Source organism: Gopherus flavomarginatus, chromosome 3 (assembly GCF_025201925.1).
Source record: "Gopherus flavomarginatus isolate rGopFla2 chromosome 3, rGopFla2.mat.asm, whole genome shotgun sequence".
NCBI lineage: Eukaryota > Metazoa > Chordata > Testudines > Testudinidae > Gopherus > Gopherus flavomarginatus.
In genome coordinates, this window is record NC_066619.1 from 132,673,548 (window position 1) to 132,700,718 (window position 27,171).

Here is a 27,171-nt window from a genome sequence, read left to right on the forward strand (position 1 = left end):
ACAAGTCTCCAGCAGGTGGCAGCTCTGTTCCCGTCTCTGGGAAAGTGGGAAGAGTTGCAAAACACCTCCTGCCCCACAACCAAACAAAAAGCCATCCTTGGAAAGCAGGGTAGGAAGAAGGAGATTTTTCAGCTAATTGGTGGTTGCTACATGCTGCTGACACCTTCCAAACAATTCTTTGCTTTGAGCAGAGCCGAAGGGGTGATCGAGTGTAACCGGGAATTCAGTTCCCGAAGTGCTAAGCGTAAATATCAATGCAGCAAGGCTGACCCCAGGGGCAGCTCCAGGCCTCAGCAAGCCAAGCGCGTGCTTGGGGCGGCATGCCGCAGGGGGCACTCTGCCGGTTGCCGGGAGGGTGGCAGGCAGGGCTCCGGTGGACCTCCAGCAGGCGTGCCTGCGGAGGGTCCGCTGGTCCCGCGGCTCCACCGAAGCCGCATGCCTGCGGGAGGTCCACTGGAGCTGCGGGACTGGCGACCGGCAGAGCGCTCCCTGCGGCATGCCGCCGTGCTTGGGCGGCGAAATGTCTAGAGCCGCCCCTGACTGACCCTGCCTCCTCCGACGTATTTATTGTAAGTTACTGCACAACGTTGCTCTGGAAGCAAAGAGGTTACACAAGGAGGAACTTCTGGCTGAACCATCTCTCTCACAGACAGAGTGGGTAATAACATTAAAGGGAAGGGACATCCCAAATATGCAGGACAAATACTAAAACACTTAATGAAAGAATCTATGGAGGAGGGCTGTCAGAGGAAGGCTAATCTTGGACTAAAAGCACTGAACCGGGAGCCAGGAGATCTGGGTTCAGTTCCCAGCTGTGCCACGGACCCTGGGGAGACCTTGGGCAACTCATGTAATCTTGTGTCTTAGTTCCCCATCTGTAAAATGGAAATGTACTTCCTTTGACTGTTTATGCTGGAAGTAAGACTGTTTCCTATACCACTCTACCACATGTAACATTACGTACCATATCAGGATGTGTAGAAAAGAGGGAAGCCTTAACTACAAAGGATACGGCTAAGCAGAAGAACAACAAATCTAAGGAATGGTTACAAACTATACAAATAGGAAATTGACTTTTGAGCATACTTCAGGCTAAAGAAAGGTAAAGAATTTAAACCTGAATAGCTGTTTCAGACACACAGTGCAAATGGGAATGAGATTAAAAAAATAACATGGCAAAGCAGGAAAAAAGGGCAGAATACATCAGGCTGGTGAAGGAGAACACAGGAAAGAAAAACAGAAATGGAAAGCGGGGATTGTGCTCCAGCACTTTCTCCTGTCCCTTCTGTGTCTATATTTTGTCTCCTTAGGGTTTGCTCATCCAAACACTCCTTACAGCTGCCAGCGGAAGCACACTATTTGTATTCACGTTGTTCATGTTAAAAGCAAACACGCACTGTTCCCTGAGGAATTGCTCCTGCTCCTTTCAAGTCAATGGGGGTGTTGTCATACACCCCCACCAGAAATAGGATCCAGTCCCAAATGTCAAACAAGAGGTAGAAAAGCATTTCCCCTTTCAGTGCCCCTTCAGCTGCAAGGAGCTTGACATAAACATACAGTGACCTGCAGGGCTGGAATTCGGAATCTAACCACTCGGTAACACTGTCGTCTGCCTGTCTCACAGAAGGCATGTCATTGGGTTTAAACAAACAGCCGTCAAGGTCATTAGGCCAAAGAACTGACCTACCATGACAGTGAACCCAGCTGAAGATCTTGTGTTTTGGCCTGATAAGTATGTACCTGATCTTTGTTCCAGCTGTAAATTTAACTGGACGCTGATGGCATGACTTTGCCCAATACTCACAACAAAAGACTCCACGCATGCGCATTGGGATAGGTGATGGGGAAAGAGAACGATGCCTTGAACATTGAGCTATAATGGTATTTGTTAAAACAAAGCAGAGGAATGGAACTCTTAGGAACCTCAGGAAGCCTCTGCTAGAATGGAGACGATAAACAACAAGTATAAAATACCAGCTCCCTTGGTTCATGGATCTCGCTTCAAAACGCACCACTCACTTTTCAAGGGACATCTGATTGCAAACCAGTATCCAAAGGCCGGCCTGCGGCAGTGCTGTGCAGCTCCCTTTACAGTCTCCAGGCCTGATTCTGATCTTACTCAGACCAGCGTAATCAAGCGTAACTCCCATCAAGCCAGCGCCGCCATTAGAGTGATCAGAGTTCTGCCCAATCATCTCCAGCATTTTCAGGCCCTGGGGAGAATGCAGTGGGGTGGGCCAGAGAATACTTTACACTTCCGTTCAGTGGGAGATATTTGTCTAGCTTTACTGGGGAGACAGTAGTAACAGCTGGCTTGGACTTGTTCTAGAGGGCCTGATTCACCACTGCGCCACTCTAGTTTTCCCTCGGTGTATCTCCTGTGGGGAAGGTGCCAATGGTCTGACTCGGAGTCCACCCGATCAATGGAGTTATGCTAGCATGTAAGTGCAGTAATGCAGCAGCAAACCAGACCCCTGATATTTATTTTATACGTTAGGCCTGATTCTCTTCTTGCTTACACGGGTGTAAACCAGGAGTTACTCCGCTGAAGCCAAGGATTTATAACAAAGGTGGGAGATCACTGCTCCTTCAGGTAAGTCAGCACGCACTGCATGTTATCAAGTGATCGGCCACTTGGGCAACATTTGCTCTTCCACAAATGTAAGCACACCATGCAATTCAAAAAGAGCCCAATCAGAGATGAAAGTAATTTACAGGACTTACCGGTACTGCTGGAGTCCGGAAGGGGCGTGGCCTCATCTGGAAGGGGCGTGGCCTATCAAGATTTAAAGGCCCTGAGGCACCAGCTGTGGCTGGGAGACCCAAGGCCTTTAAATCAACCAGGGCCTCCCAGCTGCAGAGGTAGCTGGGAGGCCCCTAGAGCTCAGGGGCAAATTAAAGGGCCCAGGGTTCCGGCTGCCACGGGGAACCATGAGCTTTGCGGGGCTGGGGCAGGTATTTAAAGGGCCAAGAGCTCCTGCCACTGAGGGGAGCTCTAAGCCCTTTAAATCCTGGCCCCAGCCCAGCCACCGGAGCCACGGATGGGATTCAAAGGGCTCAGGGCTGCCCGCAGTGGTGGGGAGCTCTGAGCCCTTTAAATCTCAGCTGCGGCAGGGGGTTTAAAGGTCTCTGGGCTGACCGCAGCTGGCACCCCAGAGCCCTTTAAATCCGGCCCCAGCCTGGCTGCCAGAGCCGCGGGCGTGGGGTTTAAAGGGCTCTGGGAAGACCGCAGCCACGGCATCCCAGAGCCCTTTAAATCCGGCCCCAGCCCGGCCGCCGGAGCTGCGGGCAGTGAAAGCCAGTGCAGTCCGGCACGGTGTACTGGCTCTTGCCAGTACACCGTACCGGCTTGTACCGACTTACTTTCACCTCTGAGCCCAATCCTGTCGGATGCCTCACTTCAGCCCCCAATTCCTACGGCACTCGATGGGATTGAGGCTGCTTGAAACCTCCCAGGATGAGTCCTTGGTTTGTGATTGCTTTCTACAAGGTATACCTCATGCTAACACCAAGAGAGAAGTTGCCCTGGTACTTACGGGCATTTGCTGTTACAAAGGAGAACACAGCATAGCAAGTTAAATGTGTTGGGAACCCTCTCTCCAGGTTATACACATGTAATAGTCGGCAGTGAAGAAGAAAGAGCAGATCCCAGACAGGGCAGATGGAAAGCAGTGGTTAATCATGCTCTGCTTCAGTTCACGGCACTGTGTGACATGATTACAGGGCGCTCATATCAGTGGCATAGCCAGGTGGAGGGAATGAGGGAGCAATAAAAAAACAAACAAAAAAGGTGCCACCCGCTGCAGCGCTTTTACTCACCCGGCAGCGCTCCAGGTCTTCGGCAGCGGGCCCTTCACTTGCTCCAGGTTTCTTTGGCAGCACTGAAAGTCCCGCTGCCAAAGACCCAGAGGGTCTGGGAGGCAGGAGCTGTGGGGGGGCACTTTTGGGGGCCCCCGAGTGCCCAGGGGGTTAGTGGGAGATGAGGAACAGCCTGTTCCGCTTCCAGCTCCAGACACCAGCCAAGCAAGCTCGTGCTTGGGGCGGCAGATTCTAAGGGGCAGCTTCCGCCCAATCCTAGGGCGGCACGGCTGCCCTATTTATTTATTTTGGCTTTGCCTCCGGGTCCGGCCGCCCTGCGCCCTGGGGTTTATTTATTTATTTTTTTGGCTTGGGGTGGCAAAAAAGTCAGAGCTGGCCCTGTCCGCTTCCCTCGCCCCAGCCCCAGCCATGTGTCATAAACAGATAGCTAAGGGTTAATGTCTCTTTCACCTGTAAAGGGTTAACAAACAGTGACCTGCAACACCTGACCAGAGGACCAATCAGGAGACAAGATACTTTCAAATCTCGGTGGAGGGAAGCCTTTGTGTATGTTTTTGGGTTTTGTTTTGTTCTCTCTGGGCTCTGAGAGTGACCACACGTACCTACAGGCTCTCTAATCTTCTATCCCATTTTGTGAGTAAAAAGGTAGAAAGGTGGTATAGTCTTTTTATTTCTTTTCCTTTATTTGCAATTGTGTAGTTTGCTGGAAGTATTTTAAATTGTATTTGCTGGGGGGAGGCTTCTTTCTAGTTTCTATAAGCTGACAGACCCTGTAACTTTTTACCATCTAAATTGCAGAGATAAACTTTTACTTTTTTCTTTCTTTTTATTAAAAGTTTTGCTTTTAAGACCTGTCTGATTTTTTCTCCTTGTTGAGGCTCAAGGGAATTGAGTCTGTATTTAACAGGGAGGGAGGGGAGAAGGGGGAATCCCTTTGTTTTAGATTCACGGAGCTTGAATCTGGATTGCCTCTGGGGGAAGGTATCATTCCTCCCTGTGTGGTGATTCAAGGAATTGAATCACGGTGATCTCCTAGTGTACCCAGGGTGGGAAAGAGCTGGGAGGAAGAAAGGAGGGGGAAGGGAAATGGTTTATTCCCCTTTGTTGTGAGACTCAAGGAATTTGGGTCTTGGGGTCCCCAGGGAAGGTTTTGGGGGAGACCAGAGTCTATCAGGCACTCTACTCTAAGTCCTGATTGGTGGCAGCACTACAGGATCTAAGCTGGTAATTAAGCTTAGGGGAATTCACGCTAGTACCCATATTTTGGACGCTAAGGTTCAGATTTGGGAATTATATTATGACACCATGTCACTCAGGGGAGGGAGCTTGGGGGAAGGGATCCCCCCCCCGCACTCACCAGCAATGGCAGAAGCGGAGCAGCCCGGCCCCAGCCAGCTCTACTCCGCCAGTTCCCAGCCGCAGCACTCCGCTTCCCGCCGCTGGTGAGCGTAGGGGAGGGGGGACCTTTCCCCTGCCCTCCCCCCCGCAAAGCAACACGGCTGGGGTAGGGGCAGGGGCACGGGAAGCAGAATGGGCTGGGGCCATGTCGCTCTGCTTCCCACTGCTGGTGAGTGCAGGGGGGCGTCCTTTCCCCAACCTCCCCACACTCACCAGCAGCAGGAAGTGGAGCGATGCGCCTGGGAGAGCGGAGTGGGCTGGGGCCGGGCTGCTCCACTTCCCACCGCTGCTGGTGAGTGGCGGGGAGGGGAGGAGGGACTTTTCCCCAATATCCCCGCCCCAGGAACACGGCTGGGGACTGGGCAAGGGAAGCAGAGCAGGCTGGTGCCGCGTTGCTCCGCTTTCCGCCACAGCTGAGTGCAGCGGGCAGCCTTTCCCCAACCTCCCTGCACTCACCGGTATCAGGAAGCAGAGTGCTGCGGCTGGGAGCTGGCAGAGTGGAGTGGGCTGGACCCACATTGCACCACTTCCCGTGCTGCTGCCAGTGAGTGCCTGTGCCCCGACCCTGGCCCCAACCCCAGCCGCCTTCCTGGGCTCCACTGCGCCCGGCAGCTTCACCCCCTTCCCGGCCACCACACTCATGATCCTGCCTCTGCCCGCGGCTCCCGAACCAAACTCTGCCCTGCCCTGCTCCCCGCGCAGCTCCAGCCCTGCACTGACCTTACCCCGCTCTCGCCGCCGGCCACTAGGATTTAAAATCCAAGCCGCTTGCCACTAGGCACCATGGGAACGCCCCCTCATGCCCGGTTTAAAGGGACAGGCATGCCCACTGCCCCGCGAGCTGACAGCTGCGAGCAAAGAGGTGCTTCCAAGGCCTCACCCCACAACGTCGTCCTCGCGCGAGTATAAAAATTAAAAAGGAGCCACCTTTGGGGAATGTGCTCAGTGGGGGAGCAGCTGTTCCCCCTGCTTCCCCCCTAGCTATGCTTCTTACTCATATGGCACATACTGTATTTAAAAATCCCTTGTTCTCAGCTCAGATGGGCCAGATCCTCAACTGATGTAAACTAGTGCAACTCCAGTGAAGTCAGTGGAACTCTGCTGATTTACACCAGTGGAGGAACTGACCCAGTTGTGTCTAGTTCATTATTCAGTTCCCATTTCACGTACATACAGTTTCAGACAATGCTAAAGCCTACCTTCTCGAATCCTGCTGTAGCATTGCACTGGCAGGAACTACCATGCAAGAGAACTTGTCTCAAAGAATGACCACGTAGTGCTGTGCATACAGCTCAGGACTGAAGTGCCAGTCACATCCCCAAAATAAACACTTTAGGCAAGGACAAAGTTATCTGAGAAATTTAAGGTATGTCTACACTGCAATTAACGCCCCCTGGCTGGCCCATGCCAGCTGGCTCGGGGTCAGGCTAAAGGGCTGTTTACTTGCAGTGTAGACTCGGGGGCTCTGGGATACTCCTACCTCACAGGGTCGTAGAGCCCAAGCTCCAGCACGAGTCAGAATGTCTACACCACAACTGAACAGTCCCTTAGCCTGAGTCAGCTGACATGGGCCAGCCACAGGGGTTTCATTGCAGTGCAGACATACCCACAGTGATGGCATACTGACCCGGATCAGATCCATTTCCTGGCTGCTTTCCATGAACGTCCAAATCTTCGGGCTTATCTCCTCCCACATCCCTCCTAGGTCCCGGAACACGCCCAGCTCCTGGAAAGTCCTGTTCACCTGCCAGCAAAGGGGAAGGATTATTCCAAAATTTCAGCATTGCAGGTCAGAGCAGCAGCAGCCCAGGTGGGCAGAGTGCAAATCTAGGCACTGCGCTGCCCAAGTTTTACTGGTAACGTGGTAGCTACAGCAAGGAGAAAAATCACACGTGTTTGAAAATAAAAATATCACAAGCCAGTACATTTGTGTGGCCAGGATCTCCATGCCTTTGTAGGCCACTTTAAAGGGCTGAATTATGTCTGTCTCTTTCATGAGTGTACACAGGGAGCAGCGTAAAAAAAGCCTGCCCCTCTGCCCCCCTTTTCATGTCAGAGGTATTCAGGAAAGCACTAGGACTGCTGCTTCCCAGTGCTCCCAGAAGTGAGTGTCTCCCCAAAGGAGGTGGGAAGGAGATGCAGCCTAGGTAGCCCCCAGCCACCCCTCCCGTCTTCCAGCCCCCTTTTCTCTGCGAGGCTTCAGCAGAGAACATAGATAGGCTCTGCACTACAGGACAATCACCTTTATACTTGAACGGTGTTCCCTGAGCTGGTTACACCAGCAGTAGGGCCAAATTAAACCATCTCCGTAGAACAAAGCTGTGAACTGCATGGATGGGTCTGGCCCCGTCTCTTCTGTGCTGCTTATATAGGGGACAAGGTTCCATAGCCTACCTCAGTCATGACCCTCCTCGTGACTGGGGTGTCAGGAGTGTACAGGATCTTCCCAATGAGCAAAGGCTTCAGAGCCCTCCAAATAATTCGGGAAAGTGGACTGGACTCAAGACTCTTCAGCAGCTCATTGCAGTAGGGTGCTAAACAGGGAGAGAAAATGCATGAACTAAGCTAGAGACATGGTATTGAACAGCTCAAAGGCACTCACGGGCAAGTGTGTCACATACGTGTGCATTTTAAAAACAGAAATAGCTGAGCCGAGAGGGTTGGAGTTAAAAAGAAACCACTCTGAGCTGCACAGCTTGACCAGAAACCCAATGCCTCTCACTGGATCTGGAGCTCTGAAAGTCACAAAGTGGCATCTGCACAGCATCCGCCGTGAAAACCAGGCCCTCATGCAAAGCAAACACTGCTCACTGATTACAAAGCACAGTTCAATCCCAAAGAGCACATCAAAGGCCCAATTTTCAAAGGGTCAGTAGTCAGATCTGCAGCAGAGCTCAGCACCTCATGTGCACCCTGAGGGCAGAGCACTTTGCAAATCCAATCCATGGTAGCATGCCCAAGGTCCAACCCAAAGCCTAGATTAGTCAGTCGGAGCCTTCAGTGGGCTCTGGGTCAGGTCCTTACACTGCCATTATAAGAACATCTCACATCATATGGAACGGAGTGCTAGCCTATCACGGAGTATATGGGCATGTAAATACACACATGCCTTGAGTAATTATCTGGCTATCCTGTCACCCTGTGGGACAGTCAAGAGGAAGTGGAGGCCTCTAACAATTCACACACTCGTAACATGAATAGGCACGTTGCCCAGGACCGGGTCTCACTTACTTGTAGAATTATCATAGAAATTAGCTGCATCCTCCTCGGTGCTGTTGCCTCCAAACAGGGCTTTGTAGTTGTTGTCCTCATACCAGTTGAGAGATTTGATTTTCAACCCTCCCCCCTCCGGATGGCCACACACAATCCGTGACACCGCCTGGTAGATCTGAGTAGAGGAGCTTGTGGAGTTCACATTGGTCAGAAACATCACCTCCTGCCTCATGTCACTCCAGCTCTTCATGCTCACCAGCTGCAATGCACGGGGACAAAGTGCTTGCTCATTTCACTTGCATGAAGCAGGTATTTTGATATTAAAGCATTTGTCTCCACAAACACCTGATCTGATTTAATAAACCAGCTATGTGAACCAGACCTTGGAAAAGCAAAAGGGTATGATCAGTGGGGGGAACCTGCACTCAGGAAATGTCCCATGTATGCAGGGGGTGGGGGTGGGGGCTGGCTTCTGTTGTGCCAGCTCCTTTATTCTGCGTTTTTCAATGACATCACAGAGAAAATCCTTAGCCCCTGCCCTCCTGTAAATTCCACACCTTCTCATGGCTGACCCCATTCCCATTCCAGCAGGGTCCCCTCACTCGGGCAACAGAATGGGGGTGGAGGGGAGTGAGCCAGAAGGAGAGGCAGGGAATAATAAACAGTGAGTCAAACTAATCAGATGCAGCTTTGGAAGATTCAGAGGCTGAGATACGGGACCCAATTCTCTACTGGTGTAAACTGGCATAGCTTCACTGAAGTCAATGGGCTTGTGCCGATTTACACTGGTAGAGAATTTGGCCCATGAGGTCAGCTATCACTTTCCTCCCACCCTCCCTTTATCAATGGCATTCCCAGAAAATCCTTAGATGGTTATGAGGCAAGTCCAGCTGTAGCTGAACTTTAGGGTCACAACAGGCATCTTCACTGCCTCCGCAACCATTAAAACCAGCCACACATTACAAGGCACCTCCTTTGGCATCTTCCCTAACACAAGGTGCAGGGGCATTAACACTACAGATTGGCTAGGAAGAGGTTAGCCTCCCCCAGAAACAATCTCCATCACTCTGACATTAGCATCCGTGTCCACTCACGTATGAAGTGATGCGAATAAAAACACCACAGGACCAGACTACGACACTACAGTAACATACTGTGCTTTAAGAGAGAAGGCCAGATACCCAGAGTGTGTAAAATGGCACGTCTCCACTGATGTCCATTTATACCAGCTCGCAACCTAGCCTGTAATGCTTCAGACCATTATTTTCAGAGCTGCAGTCTCCATTGACTTCAACTGGAGCTGGGCATGATGGACACTTTTGGAAAATATCAGGCCACCTTAACCAGAGGTGTCGCTATATTTGCCACCTATCGTAACAACAATGACACACGTTAGTATTGGAGAGCTGCACTGCTTCACTAGCAGTGTGTAGAAGGGCCTTCTGAAACCTCTCAGTAAGAAACTAAATTACATAGTAGCGAGACGTGTTGTTCCCAGGATAGGAGAGACACAAGGTGGGTGAGATAATAATTTTTACTGGACCAGCATCTGCTGGTCCAAGAGACGAGCTTTCGACTTACACAGAGGAGACTGATGAAGAGCTCTGTGTAGCTCGAAGGCTCATCTCTTTCACCAACAGACATTGGTCCAATAAAAGATATTGCCTCACCCACCTTGTCTCTGTAACAGCTAAAAGGCACTACAGTATTGCTACCAAAATGACCCCTACCCCCACACCTATAAACCTGCAGCTGCTCACATGTTCTGCATTGCTAGTCAGTATGCTACCCTGGTGCCTACATGATCAGGTCAATTTGAAATCTGAACCAATAAGCTCCAGAGTCCAAGTCAGATAAGTACCCAAATGGGGCAGAAGCGCTGAACAAAGTAATCAAGGCCTTTCTGTACAGTGACTGGCCTTTTAAGGCAATGGTTCTATCTGATCATCTTGTTCCCTTCTTCCCTCCCGCTTCTCTTGATCTATACTGCACACCCCACTGCTTCACAAAGCTTTGATACAAACACAAAGGCCAGAAGTGGTGAAACCTGGAGATCCTGAAGAGCCTAGGCACCTGCAAGGACTGAGGGTTGATGCCAGGAATCCCAGGACAGCCTGGGGAGCTGGGCTCTCAAGACAGCTAATCAGCTTCTCCCTCTCCACTGGACCCACAGTTCCTTCCTGAGTTCCAAGGGATCCTCTGGGCTCTGAGTGGGGAATTTCTAGGCTTGGAAGAATCAGATTTGTATTGGTAAATATCGATTTCTCTGTATCCATGCAAACCGACAAAAATATTTCCATTGTTAATAATCAAAATTTACAGACAGACAAAGTAGGGAAAATGCTGCTTAAAAACTTCTTAGACTCAAAATCCAGTGATTTAGACTCTTGAATTGGACTTGTTACAAATGGACTAGTGAATGAAGAGTAAATAGGTATGGTTTGTTTATTAAAGGATATCATGTATATTTTGACATGTGATGTTGACAATCTGTGAATCATAGAATCACAGAGTATCAGGGTTGGAAGGGACCTCAGGAGGAATCTAGTCCAACGCCCTGCTCAAAGCAGGACCAATTCCCAACTAAATCATCCCAGCCAGGGCTTTGTCAAGCCTATCCTTAAAAACCTCTAAGGAAGGAGATTCCACCACCTCCCTAGGTAACCCATTCCAGTGCTTCACCACTCTCCTAGTGAATACGTTTTTCCTAATATCCAACCTAAACCTCCCCCACTGCAACTTGAGACCATTATTCCTTGTTTTGTCATCTGGTACCACCAAGAACAGTCTAGATCCATCCTCTTTGGAACCCCCTTTCAGGTAGTTGAAAGCAGCTATCAAATCTCCGCTCATTCTTCTCTTCTGCAGACTAAACAAGCCCAGTTTCCTCAGCCTCTCCTCGTAGGTCATGTGCTCCAGCCCCCTAATCATTTTTGTTGTCCTCCGCTGGACTCTTCCCAATTTTTCCACATCCTTCTTGTAGCGTGGGGCCCAAAACTGGACACAGTACTCCAGATGAGGCCTCACCAGTGCCAAACAGAGGGGAATGATCACGTCCCTCCATCTGCTGGCAATATCCCTACTTATACAGCCTAAAATGCCATTAGCCTTCTTGGCAACAAGGGCACACTGTTGACCCATATCCAGTTTCTCGTCCTCTGTAACCCCCAGGTCCTTTTCTGCAGAACTGCTGTCTAGCGACTCGGTCCCTAGTCTGTAGCAGTGCATGGGATTCTTCCGTCCTAAGTGCAAGACTCTGCACTTGTCCTTATTGAACCTCATCAGGTTCTGTGTTAACAGTTTAACCTTTAGATTTTTGAATCACAACGTCTAATGTTGTTGGAGAATTGTCTGGCCCTTGCCCCCCAATTTCCCACAGTTGTGAACATTTAAATTGATAAAAATCTAAAAAAATGCTTTAAAAACATTGATATTATCCGTCGAAGTAATAAAGAAATAAAAATCCAATTCTGCCAAGCCTAAGTATAACGCAGAGGCACATGGGAATGGCTGCACAGGGGTTTCCAAGAGCAGGAGGGAAAGGAAATATGCCCCCGAGCTGTTGCAATTCTGTGACCCACTCTTCTACAACTTCTCTTGGCTTTTGCTCCCGTCAATTAGCATAAGTGGAATGGATGCATCCTGCCCAAAGTCAGAACCCAGAATACCAGGCACGTTTTAGCTAGACATGACACTGGTGTCTTTCCTATCCCATATATTTGTAATATAACACACAACAGCCATCCCTTTATGAGATTCACACAAGAATGCTAAGGGAGATTTTAACATTACAGATACTTCCTGGGCCATGGTCCATCACTTTATTTCCATGGACAGTCACACAAAGTCAATCAGAGTGTAGCTGGCCTGCTAGTCTTGATGTACTATGCCACTTGATTTTGACACAGTCAAAAATGACAAAGCCCTGGACCAGAGCAAACCAAATTCACCCCAGAGGTTACACCACTGAAGTCAGTGGAGTTATGCTGGGGATGAGCTTGGCCCATTAAGTTTATTCCCAGAATTGTGGATGTTTTAGACATGTTCCAATGACATGGCAAAAATTCGGCTGATGCTGATCAAGAGCCACTCCCATGTCACATACAAGAAGTCTATTTATTTTTAGAAAAATATACACCCTCACATTGATATGATGGGAGACAGATGAGACAAGCAAAGCCTTGGGATTTATTCCATATTTGCCTAGTGTTAATGCCTCAGGCATATTTTAAATTTCTCCACTGCCTGTTTATTGTCTTGGTCTGCATCCCACCCCACCACATCTGGTGTCGTGCTCCACACAGCTTGGGGGAAGCAGACACCACGTGATACAATGGAAACAGGAGCACCGCCAGCTTTTTTGGTGCCCTAGGTGGCAGAAGGTCCCGCCCCCGAAATACCGAGGGTGGCCAAAGATCCGGCCGCTGCGGTTGCCACCCCCCAAACATTAGCGCCCTAGTTGACCGCCTAGGTTGCCCAACGGGTTGCGCTGGCCTTGAAAGGAAATAACCTTAGGCATACATCAGTAATTTTAGGTTTCAATATTGCTACCTTTAATTTTGCTCTGGTTGACTCTTAAAAATAAGAATTGGACATATATGGCCAGGATTCTCAAAAGAGACTTGTGATTTTCAGTGCCCAACTCAAAGGCCTCATCTACACTGGAAAATTCACCCATTCCACTAAGCTAAAGCAGTATGATCCTCTCCCCCCACACCCCTAATGTGGACACAGGTATATCCATATAAAGGTGCTTTATACTTGTATAGCTGTTCTCATATGCAAAGGAGAATAACTATATACCAGTATAACTGTATTCGCAATAGGGCTTTTACTGGTATAACTATATTGGTTAAAACACAAAATCACTCCCCTAACTGACAGTTATACCTGTTCAACTTCCAACCTTCGGCTAAGAGTTAGGCCAGGCCTAAACTACAAAATTTACCAGCCTCCCCTACCGTATGTTGAGTCAAGGGTGTAATGAGGTGAGATCTGTGACTGACAGAAGCATCTAGTGTAGATGCAGCTATACTTGCAAAACTGTGCTTTTCCCCTTATAGCTTGTTTTGCTCTGGGTGGCGGGAATAAGCTATACTGACAAAAGCACAGCTTTGCCTCCATGAGTTATGTCCACACTAGGAGCTCTTTGCCAACGTAGCATAATGGTGTAGTTATAGCGGTAAAGCCCAGTGTAGACCTGACCTTAGAGAAGGGCCTGATTTTCTGAAAGTTCTGGGCACCCATTGTAGGGTGACCAGAGAGCAGATGTGAAAAATTGAGACAAGGGTTGGGGGTAATAGGAGCCTATATAAGAAAAAGACCCCAAAATTGGGACTATCCCTGTCAAATCGGGACATCTGGTGACCCTAACCCATTGTCTGAAATCAGACCGCTTTAGCTCAAGCTGGACACCCAAAGACCACTAGTCACTTCTGACTATCTTGGCCATACACATACACAGGGATATATTGATCTAGTAGTCTGGGAAGACTCACTGATCGGTAAAGAGAGAGATTAGATGGATAAAACAGACAGACTAGATTCGGCCGAGTAATAATACCGGCAGTTTGAGTCTCATTTACTCTACTCTTATAGCTCCTTGTAGTTTGTATTTCCTTTCTACATATCTCCCGTCTCTTATTTCTGACAAAACCGCAGTGAGCAAACTACAGAACACTCGAGAGCAAAACGACTCCCCCCACTGGCCTGGGGACGTACAGAAAACAAACCCTGATGGTCACAAACCCTGCATCTCAATATGCCACTGCCCAAGCAGAGTAATCAATAGACCTTTGTTAAGCACTGGAGATGCCTGAAGGCATAACAGGTAACAAGCTGGCTGCCGTGTATTACCTATCATTAAGATTTCAGATTACATTATGATAGCAGTAAGGGATGGTTCTAATCTCAGGGTATGGCTACACTTGCACTTCAAAGCGCTGCCCTGGCAGCACTTTGGGAGAGAGCTCTCCCAGCGCTGCACGTACTCCACATCCTCTACGGGTGTAGCTTGCAGTGCTGGGAGCCGCGCTCCCAGCGCTGCGGCATCGTTTACATGGAGGCTTTACAGCGCTGTATCTTGCAGCGCTCAGGAGGGTGTTTTTTCACACCCCTGAGAGCAAAAGTTGCAGCGCTGTAAAGCGCCAGTGTAGCCATGGCCTCACGAAAGCCGCAATGCATATCCCACATCGCAGAGCAGGATCTCGTTGGAAAGCTTTTACTGAAAGCAACACATGCAGGGAGATGTGGCTTTCTGCAGCTCACTCTCAGTTCTTTCATTCGCACTGAGAGAAACAAGCAGTCACTCCACTGAAGGTAATGTGTGCAAAATGAACCATTGCATCTGTGCAAAAGGAACCACAATCAGCTAAAGTGGGAAGTGGGAGAGAGGGGGAATGAACATGTGTTTAAGAGCTGGACTGAAAACTCAAATGGCAAGTCTCAGCCTGATGTATGTGGTTTTATAATGCAGAAAACAGGCTTCATAGGGGGAACATGACTGAGAAGAAACCCGACATAGGGGCTAGGGCACTGGACTGAGGCTTCAGTTCCCAGCCCCGTCACTGATCTTCTGGGTGACCTTGGGCAAGTCACTTCACCTCTGTGCCTCAGTTTCCTCTCCTACATTATATGTCTGTTTAGACTGCAAGCTTTTTGTGACAAGAACTGTCTCTTACTACATGTATATAAAATACCCGATCTCAAATGGGGCCTATAGGGTATGTTTAACACTGCAACACATCTGTGGCTGGCCCACATCCACTGACATGGGCTTGGGGGCTATAAAATTGTGGTGTAGATGTCCAGGTTCAAGCTGGAGCCTGGGTTTTGGGACACAACAAGTTGGGAGGGATCCAGAGCCTCGGCTCTAAACAGCTACACCATAATGTTATAGCCCCACAGTGTGAGCCCCACAAGCTCGGGTCAGCTGACACAGGACAGCTGCAGGTATTTAATTGCAGTGTAGACATACCCTTAGATGCTATCATAATACAAATAAATAATAATTCAATCTAACAGACCCTGTCACTAAAAAACAAAAATCATTTGTGCGAGCAGCTTTGTTCAGTCTTTAGGACTGTGCAAAGCACTTTAGAAATTTAAAACAGTAGCCATGTGAGGAGTTATGTCGATTTCTAACTGCTGAGGATCTTGCCCAGGCATATTTTTCAGAATACTGGGCTTTTTCTCCACTGCAGCCTGGGAGCCTCTCACCAACAGGTTCAGGCTAGGAAAGATTTAGCATGCAGGCTGAATTGGAAACTTGTCCAAAGATTGGGATTGGGATGTTCAGAGTCAGGTATCTAGTTCAGTCCCTTTCCTAATTAAAACCTTTTGCCAGAAAGACTAGGGGATGTGGTGCAAATAATTGTTTTCTCCTTTCCCCAACGCCTGCTGCTAGATCAACAAGGGAATGAATCCTCCTTCCCCAATTGTCACACAGCAGTCAGCACCCCAAAGAATGAAATGTAACTTTCAGTCAAGCAGTCTGGGAGGCTAATGCCACAGGCCAGGCGCTGCAGAGAAAAGGCTGCCTTTGTTTGCACTGAAATAGAAGGAAAGAAAGGTACGCCTGCCCAGGAAAGCTGTCAAGCAAAAGGCATGTTACTCAGGGAGTTTTCAGCCACATCAGCAAAGAGAACATCACATGGTTTCAATTATTTTTACCCCCAGGCAATAAAAATAAAAAGAGGCCTGAGTGCTGCAACAGGAAACAGCTGTAACCAGCCCCCGAAGCCAGGTTCTTAGGAGAACCTCTTCTGCTAACGGCTACAGCTTTGCCTTGATTCCAAACGGATGCTGATCCTGGAATCTTCTTGTTCATCTCATCATAAATGGGAATTGCTGCAGGTCCTAGGATTCAGCAGGGAACATGTCCAAGGAAGAGTTGGTGGGCATGTGCCAGCTTCTAACGCCCTCCACTCTATGGAAGCAGAGTGCTCAGTAACCTGAGGTGACCTTGGCTTTCTCAGACTCTAAGAGATTACTCCAGTTCATGGCTGTAGGGCTCTCTTTCCCCTATGAAGAATAATGGGGAGGAGGAGGATGGTATTGTTTAGCTGAAATGGTGACTTCTCCACATGTTAGAATAACAGCCCGTCACAGTCAGCACAATCTGAGCTAAAGTAAGATAGCTCACTTCTTATTGCTATTTATATTCTCAGAGGGCCAGCAGCCCCAGTCCTGGAGCAGGGCCGCACTGTGCTGTGCCGTACAAACACAGAACAAAGGCAGTCCCTGCTCCAAGGAGCTAGCTCTAAAAATATAGCTGGGGGTTGGTCCAGCACTAAGCACTTAGGGCTGATTTTTCACCATTTCACCTACAAAAATGTTTTTCTCATCCATACGATTGTCATTTACACATGCAAATTAGTCACATTATTATTTGTATTTATATTCTGATAGTGCCTGGAGGGCCCCAAGCAGGATCAGGTTCCCACTATGCTAGATGCTTCACAAATACAGATGAGACAAGCAACAAATACGTAACTGTCCAAAAGTCCAGAGCTAGTAAATTACATCAACCTACTTTTCCCCTCTCATAACTCCTTGTCACTCCCTGAGACCAGCTGCTGAAACCAAGCACTGCTCACATCTGTGAGCAAAACTCATTACACCGGCTCGCGCCCACGGGCCCCGTCCAGGGCACAGCAAGCATTCTGTTTATTTTGCCAGTGAAATGATTGTTCCTGCCTTGGAAAAGCTGGCTCTGAAAAGCAAATGTAGGGCACAGTGCATATCACAGATATTTCAGAGTTCTTCCTTCAGGTCCCTCAGAAGACCAAATCTGTAGCTGCACGCCTCAAAGGACTCCCACTGACTTCCCTCAGAGTTCTGGGCACAAAGGTGCTACAAAGTAGGGCCTTTCTTTATTAAAGGGAAAAAAGCTGTAAGGCAGGTGCAGGTTTCTGAGCAGCTTTGTGCTTTGGGAAAGTCAATTTCAGGCTAGAAACGGTGATGGCAAAGAGAAGTTCTCCCTCCCGATGTAGGAAGGAGCAACTTACCTCTTTAACAAGCTTCCCAAGACTCTCCACCAAGGTCTCCATGACTCCTGACAGATCATGTAAGGAGGAACTGGAGGTGATTCCTTTCTGTAACAGGAAAGAGAAATAGAAACTTGGGATCACAAAAAGAAACCAACAGGGAAACGCAAACCCTCAGAAACATTCAGATTCCGAGCAGGGTTTAGTGGACAGGGACTCAGGAGACCCGAGTCAATTCCCAGCTCAGCCACAGACTCCCTCTGTGCAACCTGGGGCAAGCTTTTTAATCTGCCCCATGTCTCAGCTCTTCATCCATCAAGGGTGGGTAAGGCTTCCCTTCCTCACAGGACTGGGGTGAGGATAACACTGTGATAGTGAAGGATCCCATGCTTCAGTGAAGGGTATGTGTGGGTAGGACTTGAGTTAGGGGCAACACTCAAACTAACTTTGCTGTGAAGACAAACCCTGAGTAAGAGATGCAGGAGCTGGTCATGTGCTTTTGACATTTCTCCCATGAAGGATGAGAATGGACAATTCACAGGCTGAATCGTGAGATTTAAAAAAATAATTTCTGCACAATATGCAATAAAAAATGTCAGTATTTTTTCAAGGGACACAACGTTCGTGTATATGTTGCCTCGCCCTGCCACATGATACTTCAGTGGTTGCTTCTGGTAAGTAAATATGGCATCTCAGTCATATTTATTTTGCAATAGGAAACAATATGTGTCATAAACACTATTTCAACCAGGAAGTGGCAGACAAATCACACATTTGGAATTTCTGTTATTTCCTAACAGGAACCTTGCCCTATTGTTTAAGGGAAGAGTGATCTCATGTGGCTTCATCCCAACACACTAAAAAGGACACCAAGCCAGAGGTTCAAAAGACTCTTGTATTTATATTAAAGAAAACCTTCTTTTCATAGGCAACTTTGCTCGCTGTGTTCAAGTAATTGGAATGTATGTATTATTCAGTGTTCTGTTTGGGCCAGAGCAATGACAAAATGCCAATAATGTCATTAAGAAAGACAAACACAATTGCTTTTTGTAGCCCTCACAGTTCTAGGGTGACCAGATGTCCCGATTTTATAGGAACAGTCCCGATTTTTGGGTCTTTTTCTTATATAGGCTCCTATTACCCCCAACCCTTGTCTCGATTTTTCACATTTGCTGTCTGGTCACCCTACACAGCTCCCTCATGGCCTTGTGCAACATGTGAATCACAGCACAGTTATAGCTCACTGCCAAACCTGGAGACATTTTCTGGGATGCCCCAGCGCTGCAGAGTTAAAACCCATTACTTAACATACACACAAACTGCCTCTCCATGCTGAATATTAGAACTGGAAAGATCTACACAGAGAGAAGCTCTTCCCTATGTGGGAAGGCCCCATTTTAACTTGTGTGGTTTACTGTCTCGTGGGGAAAACCCACTCACAGAGATTGTGTCTCATTCTGTCAAGCGAAGGAGGGTTGGTCCCACATTTAAGTGGCAGGGATATCCCTCCAGCATTGATTTCAGGGGATTAACTGAGGGCAAGGGCACTAGCTTCCCCCTCCCCTGCCCTAGCTGCCTGCAGTCCCTGATTGGCATCGCTCCTCTTTACTGAATCAGCAGCAGTCTCAACACTAGAGAACAGTTTGAAGGAAACAGAAAATAAAATCCATGGAAGTTTGGGTGAAATGGCCCCTCCACCCGTTTTGAGCCAGCCCTGCCTAAAGCACTGCAAACTCTCTGCATACTGTGGGCACTATTCAAATACAGAATTAACAACAGCTACCCTGCAGGGCAGGCTCAATGCAGAGTGTCTAATACTGAATGTGGCAGATCTCATCCGTCATCCCAAAGAGCCTATAAAATGGGAAAGGCTTACATAGATCTCTACTGAATATGCAGTTCAGCGACTGGTACTGCATTATGCCCAGGTGTGTTGCTTGGACAATGAACATCCACTCAACAATGGCTTTTTGCCATCCATCCAGACATAATTTTGGGATTTTTGATGATCCCTCCCAGAGTCCCTTCTGCAGTCCTGTCTAAACTGATTTGCCTGTCTAAGTGCTTATATAAGCCAAAGTATAACTAAGCGCATTTAATTTATCCTCTGCGAGGTTAGGAAACACCACAGTCGCCATTTTACAGGTGTGGAGCTGAGGTACAGAGACATTCGGGGCACGTCTACACTCCATCCGGGAGCAAACCCCAGCTGGGGCCTGCACACTCACAGTCGTGGGGCTCACATTGGTGCTCTAAAAAATAGCTCTATAGACGGCGTTTTGATGTTGTGGCTTGGGCTGTAGCTTGGGCTCTCAAGTCCATCCCTGGCCCCAGGCTTCAGAGCATGTGCCTAGCCCGAGCCACAATGTCTACACTGTTATTTCTCACTCCCAGATGTGGCACAGACATGCCCAGAATCAAGGTCACACAGTAGAGCAGTGGCAAAAATGGAAACCTGGATCTCAGTTCTGAGTTTTAACCACAACTGCCTCCCTCTATTCCTGTGGCAAAGGTTCTCTGTCCCCAGGCTTGGACAATTATTGGACAAGCTCTCTATATGGAAAAATTTGCGAATATGAAGTATGGTAAAATGAGCACCGTTTTTCTATCTGGCTTTCTTCTTCTTAATTGTGCTGAAATCTCACCAGTCAATTCATTGCACTTCGTATCACACCGATTTACTTTGTAACATTAATTCTTCTCTTTTATGTAGAGCTGAACACACTCTCCAATGCAGAAAGACCAGTGTATCACTCGAGCCCTTAATATGGTGCTTAAATGGGAGCTTGAGTTTTCACAAAGTCCCTGAGGTGAAATTTACCCTAAATAGAGCTGCAGCTCATGGACCCTTCTCCTTCTTCTTCCTCTTCTTTTTCAGGAGTCTCAGAAAAGAAAATTATGAAACCTTGTTGCCAATTGAGCCACGTCTGTTTATGCCAGTTGAAAACATGGCTCAGAGTTTGTTATACTTGCATTACAGCTAGAGAGAGCTTTTAGTTACTAAAATGCCATTAAACAAAGACCTCCAGGGCATTTTTAAAAATGTAATTTACTTGGCCAATAAGCTTTTCAACACAGGTTTATGAGCTTTGTATAAGAAACAGAACAGAACTCGTTTCCAAGATTTCACCCTTAGGAAAATGCTGCTTTTATTGATACAATGCAAGTGAACAGATTCCTTTGTTCAAGAGTGGCAGAACGTTACCTCCTTTTCCAAGGATGTTATTATAGGTCAAGGGACTGTTTAGCCATTAAGCCAGAGAGTTTCAAAAGTGTGATGACCGATTCTTAGGTTCATTTATTCAGTCCATTTGGCCACATAGAGCACATGTATTTCACTTAACTGATTCAGGCACTACAACAACCTTCACCATTTTCCTTTGGAAAAATTATGCTTTGTGCTCCTAAGTAAGGTTGGCTGAATGCTCATCAGGTTCAGAATTGCTGGATTCAAGATTCTCTTCAGAAGCACAGAGCTTTCCTCTCAAGTCGAGATCAGAAGCAGGCTTCTCAATACTGCACCCAATATCTATATTGTTCTTGCCCACTGGCAGGAGCATAATGACGTATGGCCGCTCTTTTACTGATCAAAAACACAGGCTTAGATATGGCCAGTGTTTTTGTTTCTGCTGGGCTAAAGAATTCAGACTTTACTAAGGATATGTCTACACTTATCCTACTTGTTGGCAATGTTCTCACTTTTATCCTTTTACGACCTTCGCTGTGAGAATATTCGAGAGCTTGTCATTACAGAAAGAAAATTCTATAACCGAGGATGGTGGAAAATGAGGAATTTGGGCCTGTACTGAGTGAGTTTGGCTAGAACCAGAATTCATTTAACGTGGAAAAAAACCTACAGGCCAACATTTCCAACGGGTAGCCTCCTTTTTTAGGCCCCAGTTCATTCTCAAGTAATTTGCTCCTGTATTTTGCATCTGCAATTGGATTGTGGGTGCAAATCTCAGTACTTGTACCCTCACCTACCTGACTGAGTGTAAACTGGGCAGTTAGAGGCACGTACTCAGACTGGCATCTGAAAATCTTTGGGCTCAAAGTGAGTGTGTATGGAGATGTGGGAAGTGTAAACTGCCCAGATAAAGAGATGCTGGGCTGCAGCCATGTGAATGTTTACACCTGTGCAGAGGGCCAGTAAAAGGCCTATAAACCACTTCAGTCCCGTTCAAGCCCACAAAATGCAAATTTCAATTATGAACACTCTAACTAACTGAAGATAACCTCACCTCAACCTCTCCTGTCCCCAGCCTGCTCTGAAATGCTTTCCTTCCCAGAGCCCTTTTCGAAATAGTTCTTTTCGCTATAGGTACAATTTTTGTGCTCTCTTTCCTTTGTCTGCTGTTACTTCATCTCTATGTATTCATTATTATGTCATTCTCGGTAGTAGCCTCCCTAGATAAGGACAAAATGCACGAGGCAGACATGTGCAAAACAGAACATGAATTACAGTAAAGTCTGGACTGAAAGCTAATTTGATTCCAGTGCTTAATAATCAACCCCTTTGATTGGGAAATCTCCAAGCAACTGATGCTTGACTGTCTGTCCTATGAGGCATATCAAAACTGGATACCCACAGAGCAAGAGTGATGAATTCCTCTATGCAGACGGAGTATTTGTTTTATTGGACAACAAAGTGGGTTCCATAGGCTCTTTCTTCTCTGTGGGGCTGTCTTCAGTATCAACTTAATCAAGTTCTTAATCAAGTGTATGCTACCCAGACAATGTAGGTACACAAAGAGTCGCCTGGGTTCCAAAATAAACAAACATATCTGTTGCAAATATCTTCAGCAAGCACCTTAATTTTACTTAAATAATTGCAAACTGCATGGAGCTAAAATATTTAGGTACTGATCCAAAGTCTATTAAAGTCAGTGGAAAGGTTCCCCTTCACTTCAGTGGTCTTTGGATCTGGACCTAAAATCTCACATGCGTGCGCATGTGTTAAAGCTACTCAAAGAGTTTAGGTTGCCATTAGCTACAAGCTTCCTCATGTTGCAAATATATGAAAACTCTAATGCTAAATAGCTTTCTGTCAGACATCTGTGGGTTCACTCCAGCTTAGACGCAACATCTGATCAAAATACAGGAACAATGAATGGCCCTTTGTTACCATACAACATAAATATTTTTCTCCTGACAAATCAATGCGGAGATGCATGTTCACAGGCAATGTCCTCATTTAACACTTAATCAACAGAAAGCAGCAGCATGGCAGGAGAAAACTATAGGATTAACTTGGGGGACTCAGAACCCTTTTCCATTTTCCTTATTGGCATTAAACAGTCTATTCCAAAAAATAAAGGCTTGTGTATTCTTGAACATCCCATCCCCATATTTCCCGAAAGCTTGTACAATCAAGCATTATATCATGCCCTTCATAAAGCACTAATTCCCAGCACTGATGCTGTCCCTTATGAATCACTGTATAGCCAGTGCACTTACCAGTACAGGCTTCAAAAGGTCTATATTAGCACGAAAGGCTTGCTCTGCTGCGTGGAGTTTTTCCTTAGGCATGGTGCAAAGGAAAGCTTCGCTGACCACCGCGACTATCGGGTTGTGAATTGTAACGAATTCAGACAGCTCTGATGCATTGCACAGATCTCTCAGCTCCATTCTATAGCCAGACAGGATGACCTGGAAACAGTTGTGAAACAATACAAAATGCCATCAATAAATCATTCTTGGCACTAAGTCAGAAATGATAATTTAGCTATATCATAATTCATAATATTCAAAGTTAGAAGGGAGAGGGTATTTCTCCCTAAGGATTTCATGGTTCTTAGCCATGCGTTACTCTGATTATGACAAAAGTATGTGGCCCCACTGAGTTCCATAGGAGAGTCCCATGGCTGAGATATCTCCAGCATTCCATGCAGATCCATATAGTAGTAGACTCTCTACTCTACACTAACCTCGATATATATTTGTCTGGGACCTGAGCCCCTCTAACAAGTTAAGGTTTGTGGTCAAAGCTAAGAAATGTGGCAAAAGCAAGGAAGAAAGACCCAAAGTCTAAACTCCTGAGATATATCATCTGTAAGGCACATTCTCTAGCCTACAATTAGTTGCAATCAGATTTCTCTTGCCTCACACACAGTTGTGCAAGACTGGGAGTTGAGAGCACAAGAATCCTGCCATTTGTGCTCCTTGGCCTGATCCAAAGCCCACCAAAGTTAATGGAAAGACTCCCACAGACTTTAATGGGCTTTGCATCAAGACCTCTGAGCACGAAGAGACAGGGTGTGTGTGTGTGTGTGTGTGTGTGTGTGTGTGTGTGTGTGTGTGTGTGTGTGTGTGTGTGTGTGTGTGTGTGTGTGTGTGTGTGTGAGAGAGAGAGAGAGAGAGAGAGAAATCATGCTGTACCTGCAGCACAAGACACCCCCAATGGCCTATCCTCACCAGTTGGCAAAGGTCATGAGATGGGAGGAGGTTGGTTCCTTCCTCTCTCTTCCTCACATGCTCACAAAGGACTGGCCACAGCCTGGCGCTTGTAATTTTGTAATGTTTGGAACTGATCCTGAGCTACTGAAGTCAATGGGAACATTGCCACTGACTTCAATGGACATAAGACCAGATCCCTAGCTCCTGTCCACAAACACCTCGTACTTTAAGTTAAGGATTCCTGTTTAATATCTGTAAAGGAAATGAATGAAAACCTCTGATCAATCATCTAATACCTGGGTTTCTCATGGGACTGATCTCCACATCCCTTGAACAGGTCATTATGGCACTAGAGTCCTTTGAATGTGCAAAGGTAAATGCTTAATACAGGTGATAAACAAGAGAAACTTTGGAATGTCATGGTTTACTTTGTGAAATAGAAGCAGGGCAACCAGATTTACACAACTAACAATAGTGTTTCTCTCCATTTCTGCTTCTCTTGGTTTGCAACCACTGATATGCCTGGACTGGATGTCAGTCTGAATCAAAAGTGATCATGAGGAGTCGGTCAGAGGGAAACCCCCGCTCCGAGCACCCTCTTGCAGCAGGCTGTGGCAGAAGCAATGCTTGTCTCAGTTTCCCTTCTGCAGAATCCCAAGCACTCAACTCCCTCTGCTGCTGCTCCTCCTGCCTTCAGCCCTCTTCAGCCCTGGTTCTCTGGTTTGGGGATACCAGTCAGCAAACCCCTCTTGCTGCTCTCCTACCTTCAGTCTTTCTCTAAGGAACCAACTTCGGATTCGTTCCAGGACTCCTCCAGTAACTTAGTCTCTTTGGGGCCAGCCACATTGTGACAGAGTCTCACTAAAATCTCTTGTATCATGTGAGCCGACGAAGTACAAGAACTTTCATATTTTTCAAAGCAAAAACATGTCTACCATCCAGTGGAGAGATGCCTATCTAAGGAGGAGGCAAATGGACTCAGAGTTATAGAACCTTAACTTCTGCCTACATCTGCATTCCAGAAACAGGATGAATCCAAGCGTTGTTCTCTGTAATGGTGGCACTTCACAAAATCATTGCCTCCAGCACCACAGCAATATGAGAGAAGGATGGTCTTGTGGTTAAAGGCAGTGGACCCCACGGGATTCAGGAGATCTGGGTTTAGTTTCCAATTCTGGCACAGATTTCCTTGGGGCACAACACTTATAATAGGGGTCGGCAACCTTTCAGAAGTGGTGTGCCGAGTCTTCATTTATTCACTCTGATTTAAGGTTTCACGTGCAAGACATACAGTTTAACATTTTTAGAAGGTCTCTTTCTATAAGTCTATAATATATAACCAAACTATTGTTGTATGTAAAGTAAATAAGGTTTTTAAAATGTTTAAGAAGTTTCATTTAAAATTAAATTAAAATGCAGAGCCCCCAGACTGGTGGCCAGGACCTGGGCAGTGTGAGTGCCACTGAAAATCAGCTCGTGTGCTGCCTTCAGCACCCATGCCATAGGTTCCCTACCCCTGACTTATAACAACAAAAATATTTATATTAAACAAAAATAACAAGCAGACAGGACCAAAAAAAACCTCCCAGCCACATGAAGTCACGAGCAACAAAGAGTCCTGTGGCACCTTATAGACTAACAGACATATTGGAGCATGAGCTTTCGTGGGTGAATAGCCACTTCGTCAGATGCATGTGAGTCTCACAACTTAATGAAAATTACAATGGGTCTGAAATTGTGGTGATATCAGGTAGAAGCATAAATTATAAATGACAGGCTAATTCCCCTAAGGAGTCTTAAAATGTCAAGATCATTTTTGTAGAAGTTGGGACTGTCTCTGAAAAACAAGACACAGGTCACTTTATTTCAGGCTCATGGATCACCGTATCCTTTCTTTCCTGTCCACTAAGCACTGTGTATGTAAAATTGGGAGATATGTACAGTCAGTCAGAAGTGGCTTAGGTGACACAAGTGCAATTGTTCAGTCCTATTGTTACTTATACTGTGGTAGCACCCAGGAGGCCCCAGTTATGGGCCAAGACCCATTGTGCTAGATGCAGTACAAATGCAGAACATAGAGACAGTCCCTGCCCCACAAACCTACAGTCTAAGTGGTTTTACAGCTTTCCATGTTTTCAGGGCTCAAATCTGCAGCTTCTGGCTGAGGAGGTTGGGGTGGCTATCTCTTCGGCACTAATCAACACGCCTTTGAAAATCCCAGCCTAATTGGTCTGAGGAGTGCTACAAAGTGACTCGAGTTGGTGTCTCCTTTCCCCAGGAGCTGACTAGACTGCTCTTCAGGGCAGAGACCTTGTATCCCATCACATGTTTCTGTACAGTACCCATAGAGTACACAATCCTGGTTGGAGCTTTAACTATATACCAATAACGTCCCCTTGACACTGCTAGCTCCTACTTTTCTGAGGTGAATGAAAGAGAAAGCAGCACCTGGAAATAATCCCAGATCTCACACAGGGGGATACAGAGTCCTAACTTCAATACAGAGCAGGGAGAGGACTGTATATCTGCAGTGGGCACTAATTCTCTCTGCAGAGATCCTCCCCTCTCCTTCTCCATCCCTATCCACCAAAACCAAACAAACTTTCCCCTAACAATCAATATTCAATCCAGGGTAAAGTCAGGCCTCTCACACGACTCTCCAGCGAAATCACTTGGGAACATTTGATGCTTTTTCTGAGTCACAAGTCAGATCATGAAGTTTCCCAGGAAGAAAGATGTCTGCTTTGATTCATTATTTATTTTATGGTCATCCCTGAAGCCCCAAGCTCCAGGGTCCCACTGTGCGACAGTACGACTTGTTGAGTTTGGTTTATGGCTACTACTGTACTTCAATGGAAAATATTATGGAGCTGGAAAACATCAATCCAACAATATTGACAGAGTCCACACAAAACGTGTTCTTCTATTGACAAGATCAAGGTGTAAGTTAGTCATTCAAGAGAAACCTAGCTAGCAGTTTTCCCCTCTAGTGTCATCAGAGTAGCTCTAATACGTTGGTCTGCTAAAAGTATTACTTTCCCTCTCCCTTATACTGCCTTCCTAATGGCTACTCTGACTACAAAATCAAGTTCAAGTTTGTCAAAAGACTGAGCACCAGCTAGTTTTATTTCATTTATCTTTTAATTATTAATCTCTTTAAAAGCTGTCTCTACATTCCCAATACTCAGCACTACAGATGTTGTTAAAGTTCTCTGATTATGTATTCCATGTTCACATCTAATATGTCCTTCTCTTTGATTCTATATTGAGCTTTAGAAAAATTAGGGTTGCAGACAGATTCCTTAAAATAGATACAAAGAACACTTTTAGAGTAACGTATTAACTATCAAAGGCAGAT

At 46.8% G+C, this 27,171-nt stretch overlaps 1 protein-coding gene across 4 annotated transcripts in view; it reads right to left on the reverse strand.

The window, feature by feature from the left end:
• ABCA1 (ATP binding cassette subfamily A member 1) overlaps window positions 1–27,171 on the reverse strand; it is a 143,492-nt gene that overhangs the window by 48,661 nt on the left and 67,660 nt on the right. For all 4 annotated transcript variants that reach the window (XM_050944328.1, XM_050944329.1, XM_050944330.1 and 1 more), the window contains exons 7-11: window positions 22,875–23,066; window positions 17,439–17,525; window positions 8,449–8,689; window positions 7,612–7,751; window positions 6,845–6,961 (exon numbers count right to left, since the gene is read on the reverse strand). In XM_050944328.1, the coding sequence (XP_050800285.1) occupies window positions 6,845–6,961; window positions 7,612–7,751; window positions 8,449–8,689; window positions 17,439–17,525; window positions 22,875–23,066 (777 nt within the window). The remainder of the gene's footprint in view (window positions 1–6,844; window positions 6,962–7,611; window positions 7,752–8,448; window positions 8,690–17,438; window positions 17,526–22,874; window positions 23,067–27,171) is intronic.